The 13,420-nt window shown below is 42.5% G+C and overlaps 1 protein-coding gene across 5 annotated transcripts in view; it reads left to right on the forward strand.

Moving 5' to 3' along the window:
- The window catches only part of LOC125879047 (nucleosome-remodeling factor subunit BPTF-like), a 41,192-nt gene that overhangs the window by 12,727 nt on the left and 15,045 nt on the right, over positions 1–13,420 (forward strand). For 4 of the 5 annotated variants that reach the window (XM_049560638.1, XM_049560637.1, XM_049560639.1 and 1 more), the window contains exons 4-18: positions 753–938; positions 1,183–1,365; positions 4,232–4,429; positions 4,543–4,628; positions 5,558–5,910; positions 6,097–6,228; positions 6,443–6,572; positions 8,383–8,518; positions 8,616–8,921; positions 9,017–10,583; positions 10,853–10,977; positions 11,268–11,396; positions 11,521–11,671; positions 11,790–11,913; positions 12,832–13,084. In XM_049560638.1, the coding sequence (XP_049416595.1) occupies positions 753–938; positions 1,183–1,365; positions 4,232–4,429; positions 4,543–4,628; positions 5,558–5,910; positions 6,097–6,228; positions 6,443–6,572; positions 8,383–8,518; positions 8,616–8,921; positions 9,017–10,583; positions 10,853–10,977; positions 11,268–11,396; positions 11,521–11,671; positions 11,790–11,913; positions 12,832–13,084 (4,059 nt within the window). The remainder of the gene's footprint in view (positions 1–752; positions 939–1,182; positions 1,366–4,231; positions 4,430–4,542; positions 4,629–5,557; positions 5,911–6,096; positions 6,229–6,442; positions 6,573–8,382; positions 8,519–8,615; positions 8,922–9,016; positions 10,584–10,852; positions 10,978–11,267; positions 11,397–11,520; positions 11,672–11,789; positions 11,914–12,831; positions 13,085–13,420) is intronic. The other variant, XM_049560640.1, reaches the window with a different exon arrangement.

Below are 13,420 nucleotides of genomic sequence, written 5' to 3' on the forward strand. Positions count from 1 at the left end.
CCTTGAAAACATTCTCTAACCAATTATCAATTATTTGGTGATTGATTTATTATTTGACAGCTAATGGGTTAATTGTTGCAGCTCAATTTAAGATAGACGAGACACAGCTCTTTGTGTTCCAGTAAAAACTGCAGTTATGAAACAGGAGATTAGATCTGGAGATTGTGGCCATCTGAGGAAAGATAATCTGCCCCGTCTTGTATCTGTGTGCATGGGAACAACTTTCTTGTGGAGTTATAGACTCTAGATGTGCTGACGTCTTAGACAAAGTTCACAATATTTCTATGCTTTTATATTTCTTAATTTATATAGAACTTGTCAGATAAACCAGTCAGAAGTCTCCTGAAACTGAAAAGCAGCCTTAAATCATTGGAATATGTTTTTATTTAGTTGCTGGTTGGAACGCTTCTTTAAAATAATTTTTGTCGAGCTGAAACGACTATTCAATACACAGTTAATTCAGAGGCAACTGTTGCAATAACTGTCAATAAAATCAGTAACTTTTAAGTCAAACATATCAAACATTTTTTGAATTGAAACTTCACTGCTTTCAATCAAGTAACATTAAAAAAAGGATTTAAGGTAAATTTATGCAGTCAACAATTATTTAAAAAAACAAAACAAAAAAAAAAACAGAAAGCAGTTGGTCGACATAGAGCACTTCCATTTGTTCAAATGTTATGTGGATGCTTGGATATGTAATTGATCGTTTTTAGATTTTTAAAAATGAACATGTTTTCTTCTGATTGTAGATGTGGTCATGGAGCGCTTGAAAATCAGGCGGGAGATGCAGGAAGCAAAGAGGCAAGGAGAGGACGCAAAGCAGGAACCACAAACTGGCTCTGTTAAGACAGCGGAGGACACTGCTGACGTCCCCTCGCAGCTCGACAACGGAGAGCACAAAGACACTGAGGCCAAGGAAGATGCTAGTTCACAAGGTAAACTTTATGTACAGAACTTTTTTAATTAGTCTCGCTAATTCTCTTCACGCCATTTCTCCTAAAGTAACTCCTAAACAGACCCAATAGATCTGGTACCAGCAGGTCTGGTTTTCTTGGTGCTGTTGTTTGGTGAAAGTGTGTCAGTGATGTTTCTACGGCAACATCAAGCTCTTTACAGGACGTTCTGTTAAACATGACTCCACTGGTGCTGTTCGCCCGGTGTATGTGTGTCACACCACAGCAGCCACGGTCCATCCTGCTGCAGAGGAGAGCTGCGTGTCTAACCCTAACCCCGGCTCGGCCACCCAGGACGCAGCCGTGCCTAAAGCAGAGTCCCTTGAACCTAACAAGGAGGCGCAGCCTGCTCACTCTGGGAGCCAGGAGAGCGGGGAGTCCCCTGTGTTGGCAAAGCAGGAAAGGACAGGTACTCTGAGTCAAAGATGGACCCATGCTCGCTCATTCAGCTCCCCCTCCACTTCATACCCTGCTGCCGGGCTGCACATCATCTTCATCTGTCTGCTTGTCTTTGCCGCTTGCCACTTTCCATACCCCGCCTTTTTGCCATGCTCGTTTGCCATGTTGGGTGTAAGGTGTGTGGCTACACTTGTTCGTTTTGGGGCTCTACACCATAGCTATTTAAATAAAACTCAAAGACATCCACTCACTAAAGTTTCCTCCAAGCAAAGTGCCTCTTTTAGAAAAAGTGTAAATAGAATTTTAAGCTCTAAACTTGGAGCTCAGAGCTTTCTTTCTTTCTTTTACATTTATTTCTCATGTTTTTCTTTATTTCCAAGAGGGCTAAATGTGCCTGTGTCTGCCCTGCAAGTAGTCTGATTCTTGGTTTGAAGGGACTTCGTGTCTTCTTCTTGGATTGTTGAAGCCTGGCATTTTGGCCATCGCCATCTTGAATTTTTGAAGCCAAAAGTGACCATATTTGGAGATAACCCCAATGCTTTGGCATTTACAGTTGTGGTTGACAGTTAACTGTAAACTAATTTTCGCTACCAAAAGACAGGCTTCAAACTATCAAAAACAAATGTACTTACTGGAAAAACTGAACATCTTTGTTCTTTAGATGGTCTTGTAGTTCAGCCAGACGGTGAACAGGAGGTTTTTAGGCAACTAAAATGTTACGATTAACCTCTATGAACTGAAAACACACTGAAAAAATGACAGCTGCGGTACATTACCTAACCAAAGTTGTTGCTGTGGTCGGGACTTGTCAATGAATGGCACCAACCTGTCACTGAAAGTGGACACAGCCTTAATTATGTGTAACTTTAAGCCTTAATAACATTTGAATGAGTGAGTTGTATAAGAATTCACCTCCCGTACAATTGTCATGAATGTGAAAGTTAGCTTTAGAGACCAAAACCATTTTTGTACCAGGTTGTAAACATGTTTATTTCTGCTGTAAAGTTGGGCATTTTATCATGGGGGTCTATGGGGACTGACTCGCTCTTGGAGCCAGCCTCAAGTGGCCATTAGAGGAACTGCAGTTTTTGGCACTTTTGCATTGGCCCCGAAGGATGCTGCAGGGTGAACAGTCGAATTGATTGGCTCATTTGAGTGAAGCTGTTGCTGTATTAACTCGATTAGCTGCGAGCATTGTCTATAGCCCTGACCGTCAGGGGGAAAAAAGCAAAACTCTGCAAAGATTATTATTTATTCTCATTAATTTATCAAAACTTACTCATGGTTCTGGATGTAAGTGTCACTTGGTCTGGGTCCGGACGACATTGTGCCATTTGGTGATGCCTGCTTTATACATTTGTAATTCTGTAGTCAGGACAGGAAACTAAATCTGGTTAAGGAATTTTTTTTGAATGACAGATTTTGTTCATTCATTGTTGTTTTTTCTAATTGAACTTGAGGAGGTGTTCTAAGGTTTGTTTATGGATGAATTAAAATGGAAAAACTAAGACCTTGATGGAGGCTGTAATTAATGCAGCGTACACCATTCCTGGCAAAGCTGGTGTAATATGGACATGATTGTAGGTGTTCCAGAGCTTTGAATTTAGACTGTTTATTTATATTTTCTTATACCTCTGCCATGTCTGCTAGGTTTAGATATCTGTCCAATGTTCTGTCTGACAGACCAGTGTGGCTGTTCCCTCTGGGTTTAATCATATGTCACAGATAATGTGTGACTGGTCTCAGTTCTGTTCAGATATTGTATGTTTGTTGTGTCCATGCTAACTGGAGTATTTGTGTTTCCCCTTTTGTTTAACATGACTTCAGACTGTGTGCTTTGTGTCTCTGACCAATTTTATGTTATATAGTACCTAGCGGAGAACTGAATTTCTATTTCCTTCAGCCTCTATGAATGGCACACCCTGTACGAGAGGACTTTGTGGGTGCTTTAACCTGAACATAAGTCACATTTTCAAGAGTCGTAGCTTTAGTCATTAAGTCCTTATTTCTTTGAGTGACTCAACCAAAACATTGCAGCTCTTACCACTCATGCAACACTCAAGTGACCATAATTGGCCTGATCCTTTTTCAGATTCCTTTTCACAGCATCTCTTCATTATTTTCAGCAAACATCTAATTAGCTTGTGAAGATATTTTCTCCTTTCATTTAATTTCTCCCGCGAGACCTTGAGCTGTTGCAGGTCATTTACTGCCGTTCGTCTTGTCTTGACCTACTCTGAGCATCAGCGCTAGATGTTCTTTTTTATTTTTGGTGCTTTGCATTGCATTTCTTGTCTTGTGTGATTTGTCATCCTCTGCACTCATGTCCTTGAAAAGCATGTTTCTGGCACTGTGGTAGACAGCAGCTAGCACACCATGTCTGTCCCAACCGGCTCCTTATTCTCATTCCAATTTATGGGCATTTGGGTGGGTTCCTGTTGCTCAGACAAAAGGCTCTCTGCCTGGAAGCCCCACCTGCCACCTCTTCAACAAAGAGCTTATATATATGCAGAACTCCCTCCCCTAACAACTCAAAGGCAGAGCTGGTGTCTTGGATTGGTTTTTGGAGCTGTGTAGCCTTTCCTGTCCAAGACTGTTTGGTTTTATAGGTCTCACTGGACTGATGAAGCACTTAATGGTCCACTGAAGATTGTTTTGTTATGCAAATGTCAAGTCTTGCGACCTGGTGTTACACTGAATCAGGTCTGAACAAGCTGTACTGAGAATATCCCAATTTTCGAGGTTGTGCCGGTGTAATTTTGTTTACATGGTTGCCATCTTTGCTTAAAGCACGTTGCTTGTATTCACTGTCACTCCTTGCATCCCTAAACCTCCCTGTTACCCCTGTACTCAGTCTCTCCAAACTTATTTTTTAGATGAGGATGTAAAAGCAGAGTCTAGCAGTGAAGAAAAGCACCCTGATGATTCCCAAGATCAGCCACAGCAGCAGTCCTCTCAGCCAGAGGCGAGCAGCAGCAGCGGCAGCAGCCAGGCTTCAGTCCTCAGGAAACCAGAGCAGCCGGACCTGGCCGATCGGTCCTCCCAGTCCTCTTTCACCAGTCAAGATGGGACAGGTAAACACGAGTGTTCGAAAAGTTGATCTACCCTGAGTTTAGAATCAGTAAGTTTGTGTCAAATTGTGAGTTTGTTATTGCACTGATGATGTTATCTTCTTTCTGAATGACAGAAGAGTACAACGACAGGGTCAAAGGTGACAGAGGGAGAGCAGCAGGACGGGAATCAAACAACCAAACACCCAGAGGCAGCAAAGAGGTAAGGCACTGTGTGGTTTTAATGCCTATGCGCCAGCTATAGATGTGGCCGGCAGCATTATGTGTGTGTTGTCCATTCGTCGTATTCCCGTGAACGTGTTATCAAAAACAATTTCTTCAAATTTGTCACGTACGTTCAATTGAACTCAACAATGAACTGATTAGATTTTGGGTCACTGTTATCTTGTCTGTCTCATTTTTGTGACCAAGATATTTCAAAAACACCCTTCATGGAATTTTTTAAAATTTGGCACAAACATTCACTTGGAGTCACTGATAAACTGATTTGATTTTAGTTGCTAAAGGTCAAAGTCGCTGTAACCCTGCATCTATCTCATTCCTGTGAGAATGATATCTCAAGAATTCCTTGAGGGAATTAATTCAAATTTGGCACAAATGTCCACATTGAATCAAGGATAAAGTGATTAGAATTCGATGGCCATAAGTCAAGGTCACTGTGACCCCGTTCATGGCATTCTCTTGAATGTGATATCTGAAGAACACCTTAAGGGAGGTTTCTTCAAATTTGGCACAAATGTCCACTTCAAATCAAGGATGAACTGATTCAGTTTTGTTGGTCAAAAGTCAAGGTTATTGTGACTCACCTCCAGCTCATTCTCATGAATGTGATATCTCAAGAACCTCTCTCAGGGAATTTTGGAAAACTTTGGTACAAACGTCCCCTTGAAAGCAATGAACTGCGTAGAATTTCGTGGTCAAAGGGCAAGGTTGCTGTGACCTTGCGTTCCTCTTATTCTCATGAAGGCAATATCTCATCCATATTTTCACAGACATGGATATAAACTAACATTCATGATAGTAATATTAATCTAGTATTGGAGCCACAAGCTGAGTGCATCCTGAATAAAGCAACTTACATTTTTAAGACTCATGCTTAAGTTGAATGTCATGTTCCTTCTTATGTTCCAGTCATCTCCTGTACGCTCTGATGGCGAATCTTCACGTCTCAGCCTCTTCAAAAGGGACCTAGCAGTCAATCTGAACAACTTGTTCAAACTGGGTCAGGAGGGTAAATACAGGGTCTACCACAACCAGTACAGCACCAACGTCCTGGCCCTTAACAAGCACCAGCACCGAGAGGACCACGACAAGAGGCGCCACCTCTCCCACAAGTTCAGCTTGACCACCGCGGCAGAGTTCAAATGGAACGGCTCTATCTACGGTTCACGGAGCCTGACTGTCTCCACCCTGCGTCTCACCATCATCCAGTTGGAGACCAATGTCCCTGGACCATTTATGCATCCTAACTGGGCGTCGCACAGGTAAACCTCAGATCGAACTTATGTGAAGGCCTCAGGGAAATACATTGATGTTTCACACGTGCAAAATATAATGATCCACTTTTACCTGGTGTGGGAGTTTCAAATATGATGAAGCTTTATGGAAGAAACATACAGTTGTGCTGTGTTATCTGTTGTTTGATAGAGTTTGTCTCTTTTTTATTCCAGGACCAACTGGAACAAAGCAGTGCAGATGTGCAGTAAGGCCAGGGAATTTGCTTTGGCCTTGGCCATACTGGAGTGTGCCATCAAACCAGTGGTTATGCTGCCAGTGTGGAAAGATTCTCTTGGACACACAAGGTAAAGGAAAAACAAAATTAATTGTATGAACTGTATGGCAATCAAACAAATGTTGGCTACACACACTACTTGCACACACACTGCTTTCCAAAGGACTCAGGATCTGCGTCACTACACTTGAGATCGCTTCAATTCATTCAGAGTACACTTCTGTTGAGCAAACAAGAAGCAGACTCAATAAGACTTCATAGCCTACTGTACTCTGTTGCTCCAGGCTACATCGTATGACGTCAATGGAGCGGGAGGATAAAGAGAAAGTGAAAAAGCGAGAGAAAAAGCTGGAGGATGAGGAGACACTGCAACAAGCCACCTGGGTGAAGTACACCATCCCCATCAAGCACCAGGTAAAACAACAGTGGCCTCAGAGAAGGTTTCACATCATACATACTGATCAAAAACAGTGCGTCCAAAAGTTTTTTTGTCTTAGGAGTCCCCACAGCGCCATCAGATTAGCCCAAGAAATGCTACCCATTCATCAATTAATTGATTAATTAATTGAAAGTGTATGTTGTTAGAGTATTCTTTTCATGCAGTTAAACTGTCCATGTGACCACATATCACTTATTTTAGCTATTTCAACTATTTAAGCTATTTATCCATTACTTTAACCTAACATTATATCTCTTAGCCATACATCCATTACTTTTAGCTATTTTAACCAATTTTCCATTACTTTTAGCTATTTTAACCAATTTTCCATTACTTTAGCTAACGTTAGCAACCGTTATCCATTACTTTTAGCTCTTTCAACTGTTTATCCATTACTTTTAGTTAACTATTTCAGCCATTTATTCATTACTTGTAGCGGCTGCAACTAACAATTATTTTCATTGTCGACTAATCTGTCGATTATTTCTTCGATTAGTCAACTAATCATTTTATCGAAAAATGTGTATCTGTCTCTCCCAAACCCAAAAACTATGTCATCTAATGTCTTGTTTCGTACTCACGCCAAAGGGTTTTAGTTGACCGTCATGGGAGAGTGTGTAAAGCTGACAATATCTGAATGTAAGAAGCTGCAGTAAGAGTATTTTGGGTACTTTTATAGTACTTATCTATGAAAAATGACTCAAACCGATTAGTCGACTACTAAAATAGTCACAGATTATTTTAATAGTCGATTAGTCATTTATTAGTCGACTAATCGTTGCAGCTCTACTTGTAGCTAACTTTAGCAGCAGTTTATTCATTACTTTTAGCTAACGTCAGCAGCAGTTTATCCATCACTTTTAGCTAATGTTAGCAGCAGTTTATCCATTACTTGTAGCTAATGTCAGCAGCAGTTTATCCATCACTTTTAGCTAACGTCAGAAGCAGTTTATTCATTACTTTTAGCTAACGTCAGCAACTGTTTATCATAACTTTTAGCTGACTTTATCAACCATTTATTCAGATATTTTAGCGATCCTAAGCAACCGTTTATTCAGTTATTTTAATTAACTTTAGCAACTATTTATGCATTACTTACATAGTGAATTTTAGCAACCTCTTATCCACTAATTTTAGCTAACTTAAGTAACCATTTTTCCATTACATTTAGCTAACATTAGCAACCATTTATCCATTACTTTTCGCTGACATTAGCAACCATGTATCCATTACTTTTAGATAAATATTTCTGCCATTTATGCAATACTTTTAGTGAACTTTATTTCCATTATTTTTAACTTTTTCAACCATTTCTTCATTACTTCTGGCTAACTATTTCAGCTGTTTATCCCGTGCTTTTACTGTTGCACTATTTTTTAGCTTTTTTTTTCAAGCATTTATTCTTGTTTCCTGTTTAGGCCAAACTGTTAAAAAATAATTTTCACACACTCTTAATACAACTCATAGTGTTCAAATCACATATGTATATTTTTCAATGAGTTTAGCTTATCCACAATCTTTCCATGTTCCCCCTGACAACTGCACAAGTACCCCCTGGGGTTCAAGTACTCAAGGGTTGGCAGTCACTGACCTTGTGCATTGAAAGATTGAAGTAGTGGTATATTGGTATGGTGTTGACACATGGTGTGGGATTTTGGTCTTCATACTGTTAAAGAGCTCTAATATTTAAGGCTGCTCTACAGTTGATGCTGTTGATGTGTATAAATGTCTGAAATTATTATGGATATTCATCTGAAAGCTTCATTATTTTGTTTCCTCATCAAGGTATGGAAGCAGAAGGGGGAGGAGTACAGAGTTACAGGGTATGGCGGCTGGAGCTGGGTCAGTAAGACTCATGTGCCGCGGTTTGTCCCAAGGCTTCCAGGAAACACAAATGTAAACTACCGCAAGGAGCTGGAGGGTAAGGGCTAAACTGGCAATGTTTCCTCAATAAATTCTCTTGCCGCTGCTGCTAACACTTTGGCTCATATCATACTTTTTTCCTACTGTCTTTATAGCTAAAATGAGGAAGGAAAATGCAGCAGCTTGCACTAATAAGCAGAAAAAATTGATGGAAACTGAGAAGCTGACTACTGAAAACACATCGGAAGAAGCAAATGAACAATCCATCAGTGCATCATCTGAGAGCACCTCATCAGAGGGCACCTCATCAGAGGGGGACAACAAACCTCAGACCTCCAAAGAAGAAGAAGAAAAACCCACAGAGGAAGAGGAGCATGGAAAGAATGTTGAAGAAAAGAAAGAAGAAGAAAAAATGGAGGTTGACCCCTGCCCAGAAACTGCTGCTCCCAGTGACGAGAAAGGTAAATGTTTTAAATTAAATTTCCTCTCCTTGATTCTGTTTGTGGAGGGATATATGTTCCCATCATCCTCTGACCTCTGTGACTCTTTGTTACAGATAAAGCTGACAGCAAAGACCCTTCCTCAGCTTCTGGGCAGCCTCTGAGGGAAGAACCAATCCAGAAAGTTGAACAACCTACAAAGGAGGAGAGCACTGCATCCAAGCCCTACTATGATGTTGTTAATGTCAGTGAGGGCTTCCAGCTGCGGACGGCTTACAAGAAGAAGGTAAAGCCCTCCAAGCTGGACGGGCTTCTAGAGCGCCGGGTAAAACAGTTCACCTTGGAGGAGAAGCAGAGGCTGGAGCGGATGAGACAGGCATCCCTGCTGTCCAAAATGGTCGGCACGAAGCCTACACCCGGGGTTAAGACTGAAGGATCCGCAACAGTCAAACCGCAGCCTGCTGTGACCCAGTGTGTTAAAGAAGAGAAGGAGGAGAGCCTTCAGATGAAAGATCAAGTTGTTAAAAAGCTCGACTTTGAGCAGGAGGAGACGAAGATCAAAGACATCAAATCAGAAACCTCAGCACCCAACCACAGCAAGCAGACGGAGGTGAACGCTGTGCAGGGGAACTGTGGGGACTCTGTAGCTCACAAAGAAGTGAACGGAGGACCCCTCGCCACCGCAGAGCTCAACAGTATAAACAATTGTATATCAGATGCAATAGAAAGCAAAGAAAAAACACAGAACCCAGAGGTGGCTCGAGTGGGAGAGAACCCTAAGAAACGTGGGTATGAGGAAATGGAGCAAGGCAGTGAGCAGAGCATGGAGGTAGACCAAAGCAAGACCAGTGCGGTGCAGGTGAATGGGAAGACTGGGGATACCGCTCCTGCAGACTCAAACATCGACTCAGACCAAGGTGACATTAAAGAGCTTCAGAAAGAGCCTGTCAAGTCTCTGATGAATGGAAACCTCTCGCAAAATGATGTGTCCGACATATGTCACCCACCTCCCATGAAAGTCCCGAAATTAGAGAACCATGTGGCAGAGAAAGGAGACGCTCTCAGTAAGAATGTGGATGTAGCCATGGACAGTGAGGGGACAGTACCTGCTAAGCTTCCATCGTCAAACCCTTCTTGTCTGAATAGTAATAATACCAATAATAACAGTGGTAGCGAATGTTTGAAGACCTCCATAAACGTTAATCCCGCCACCACCGAGTCCCAGAATGCCCTGACAACTGACCTGTCCAGCAACATTAGTAAGTCTGATGCGACATCTCAAGCAGCAAGTAGCGCAGTCTCCTCTGTTACCACCACCACTACCACCCCCCAGCCCAGCTCCAGGGCCCCTCAGAAGACTAAACTTCCAGTCACCGACACCAAGATGAGCACCTCCACCAGCTCCATGACGATCAGCAAAGAGTATTCCACCAAAGACAGAGTCAGCCTCCTCAGGTTCTCCAAATCCAAGAAGGCACGCTCGGGGACAGCCCTACCGTCCTACCGCAAGTTTGTCACAAAGAGCAGCAAGAAGAGCATTTTTATCCTGCCGAACGATGACCTGAAGAGAATGGCGAGGAGAGCGGGCATCAGAGAGGTGCCCATCTTCAACTACAATGCCAAGCCTGCACTGGATATATGGCCCTACCCTTCACCTCGGCCCACTTTTGGGATCACATGGAGGTTGGTAACACATTTAAATTAGAGTTTGCATGTTCTCCCTGTGTCAGCGTGGTACTGAAGTATTGGTTCTCATGACAACCCTGATTAAGAGAGATGCTGTGCACATTTACGTGCAGGAAACAGCAGCATAAGGTCATTAATTATTTCAGAAGCTTAAAGTTTAGTTGTGTTTCCTCTGTCAAGTTTATAACTACTTTAGTTATGCTTCTTAAATGTCACTTGAGAATTAGTAGCTGATGGTTTATTTTTTATGACTGTGTCCCGTTCAGGTACCGTCTCCAGACCGTGAAGTCACTGGCTGGAGTCAGCCTGATGCTGAGGCTCCTGTGGGCCTGCCTGAGGTGGGACGACATGGCTGTTAAGCCCTCAGCTGCTGTGGGGACGACACGGAAGGGTGAGGAAGTGCTGAACGCTGACATCTTCACCTGTGCTAATCTTTCCCTTCCTGTGAAGATCATTTTTGTGTGTAATGCAAAAGCAGTGAGCAAAACGCTTCACTCTGTCTGATTGGGGTGTGACATTGGTTTCTATTTTAGTTCAAACATGCAGCTTCTTATGTTATTGCTTCTGTTTCTGCCACCAAAAACCTTTATGTCTTCCTCCCAGTACATAGATGAGTGCTTGTAGTAATATGACAAATGACTACATTTAAATAATTGTGCTTATGTTTTATTCTTGGTGCAGAAACCACGGACACAGACATCACCACAACAGAGATCATAAAACGAAGAGACGTGGGGCCTTACGGCATCCGCTCAGAATACTGCATCAGGAAGATCATCTGTCCACTTGGAAACAGAGACACCCCAAAAGGTAAGAGCTAAACATCAGAAACAATTGAGGATTTAGAATTTGAAGAATGATCAAGATTGATTGGTGGAGTTCAGGCAACTTTTTATAATAAATCTAAAGTTTGTTTCTCTCTACCCATGAGTAGAAACTCCCACTCCACAGAGGAAAGGCCTGCGCTCAAGCGCCTTGAGGCCCAAGAAGCATGAACCAGCCAAGCTGACTGGACCAATCGCTGTGGAGACCTGGGTGCCTGAGGAGGACCTGGAGCTGTGGGAGATCAGGGCCTTTGCAGAAAGGTGAGAAACGCACAGCCAGCCTTCTGTAACCTGTGGCCCACATCAGTATTGTATCAGTGAACACTGAGTGATTTATTCAGACAGAGTACTGAGTCACCTGTTTAATCTTGTATTACAGAGTGGAGAGGGAGAAGTCACAGGGTATTGATCCCTCCAAGACCAGCAGTACTCTGAAGACAGCGGAGGATGTCAAGGCCCATTTGGAGAATCAGCTGAAACAGGCCAGACTGGCTGCCCAGCAGGTGGGAACACTGCACACACACACACACACACACACACACACAATTTTTCAGGCTAAAGGCAGATTTATACTTGTGCGGTGTGTCTATGTGGTGGTGTGTCTGTGTCACTCTGCAGTTACACCTCCTAAACACTAGTGGGCAGTAGAGGTTTCTGTGAAGTGTTGTGAAGTTTAGTTGATCCAAAACATACATTAAACACACATTAAACATGACTTAATAGAGACGATTTCAAACACAAGTACACAAATCAGCTTCACTATAACTCGCAGCATTCACAGACAAACACTTGTCTTTATGTGGACACATTTTCCCCACAAATACAACATGCTAATGTTATTAGCACAAGCCTATGGCATTTTACATTGTGCAAGTTAGTCTAGTGGCTAGCGAACTGTTCCCCTGCTCATATGAAGCCAGGATAAATCACACACAGGACTTAAAATGCTATTTTAGTGGAGGCTTTATTGTCTTCACAATTTATTGTTTCTTATCTGTGGAAAAAAAAAGTTTTGTTTCCACTGAGGGAAATGGTTTCAGCTTACAGGAACAGACAGGAGGTCTGCGTCACTGTGACGTATAGTTACATTTCTAGGGAGGTGCATGTCAGGCTATGGTGTAGGGTACAGTTAGTCAACGCAGAAGTATAATATAATGAGTGTCTCTCAACAGTAATGTCGTTTTTTTGTTATGTCATGGACACCTTCATATATTTTTGGCAATGTGATCTGGTAGTCACAGTGAGCCTTTCTGACACTTCTACTGGAGTTTTCTGTGTCTTGACATTAGCAACATTGGGTCAGTGTGATCCAACTAATCAGATTGTCAAAACTGTTGTCAGACATCTGAGAATACCAAAAGTGCACTCAACAGGGAAAACACACTCTCTGTATGCCTAAAATTCAAACATTTTTGTTACAGAAACGCCTTGAGCAGCAGAGACCGGGGACACCTGCCACCACTCCTGCAGCCACCACCGCCGCCACCTCGGCCAGCACTCCCAGCACCCCCAGCACCCCAGTGTCTGCAGTCCAGAGGACGGGTCCAGTCACATCTGGAACTAAGATGGTTCTGGCCTCCAAACTGGGCTCTCCAGTCTCCTTCCAGCAGGACAAAAACTTCCATCAGTCTTTTGCGTCCTGGGTCAAACAGGGTCAGACCAACAACAGCTCAGGTAAGATGACGAGGAGAGTTTGAATCATCTCTGAAATCCTGTGTGGAGTGGTGTGGAGTTGTGCGCGTTCTCATCCATCATGTTCTGTTAGTGGCAGGTAGACAAACAAATACTTTCTGAGCATTTTTTCATTTTTATTTTTTAATTTTTCCTCATTTTTGAATCGTTGTTTGACCACCATGTCTTTGTAAGAAGTCGATCATTGGCATGACTTTCCACAGCTGTTCTTTTTTGTGTGTGTCAGTTTTCCACGTTGGTAAATGTGCCAAAATGTGCCAAAATGACTTTGTGGCTCGTGGTGTCCACTTTAAAGCCTGTGGATTTTCAATTTGAGTC

The sequence above is a fragment of the Epinephelus fuscoguttatus genome, linkage group LG19, assembly GCF_011397635.1.
Source record: "Epinephelus fuscoguttatus linkage group LG19, E.fuscoguttatus.final_Chr_v1".
Taxonomy (NCBI): Eukaryota; Metazoa; Chordata; class Actinopteri; order Perciformes; family Serranidae; genus Epinephelus; species Epinephelus fuscoguttatus.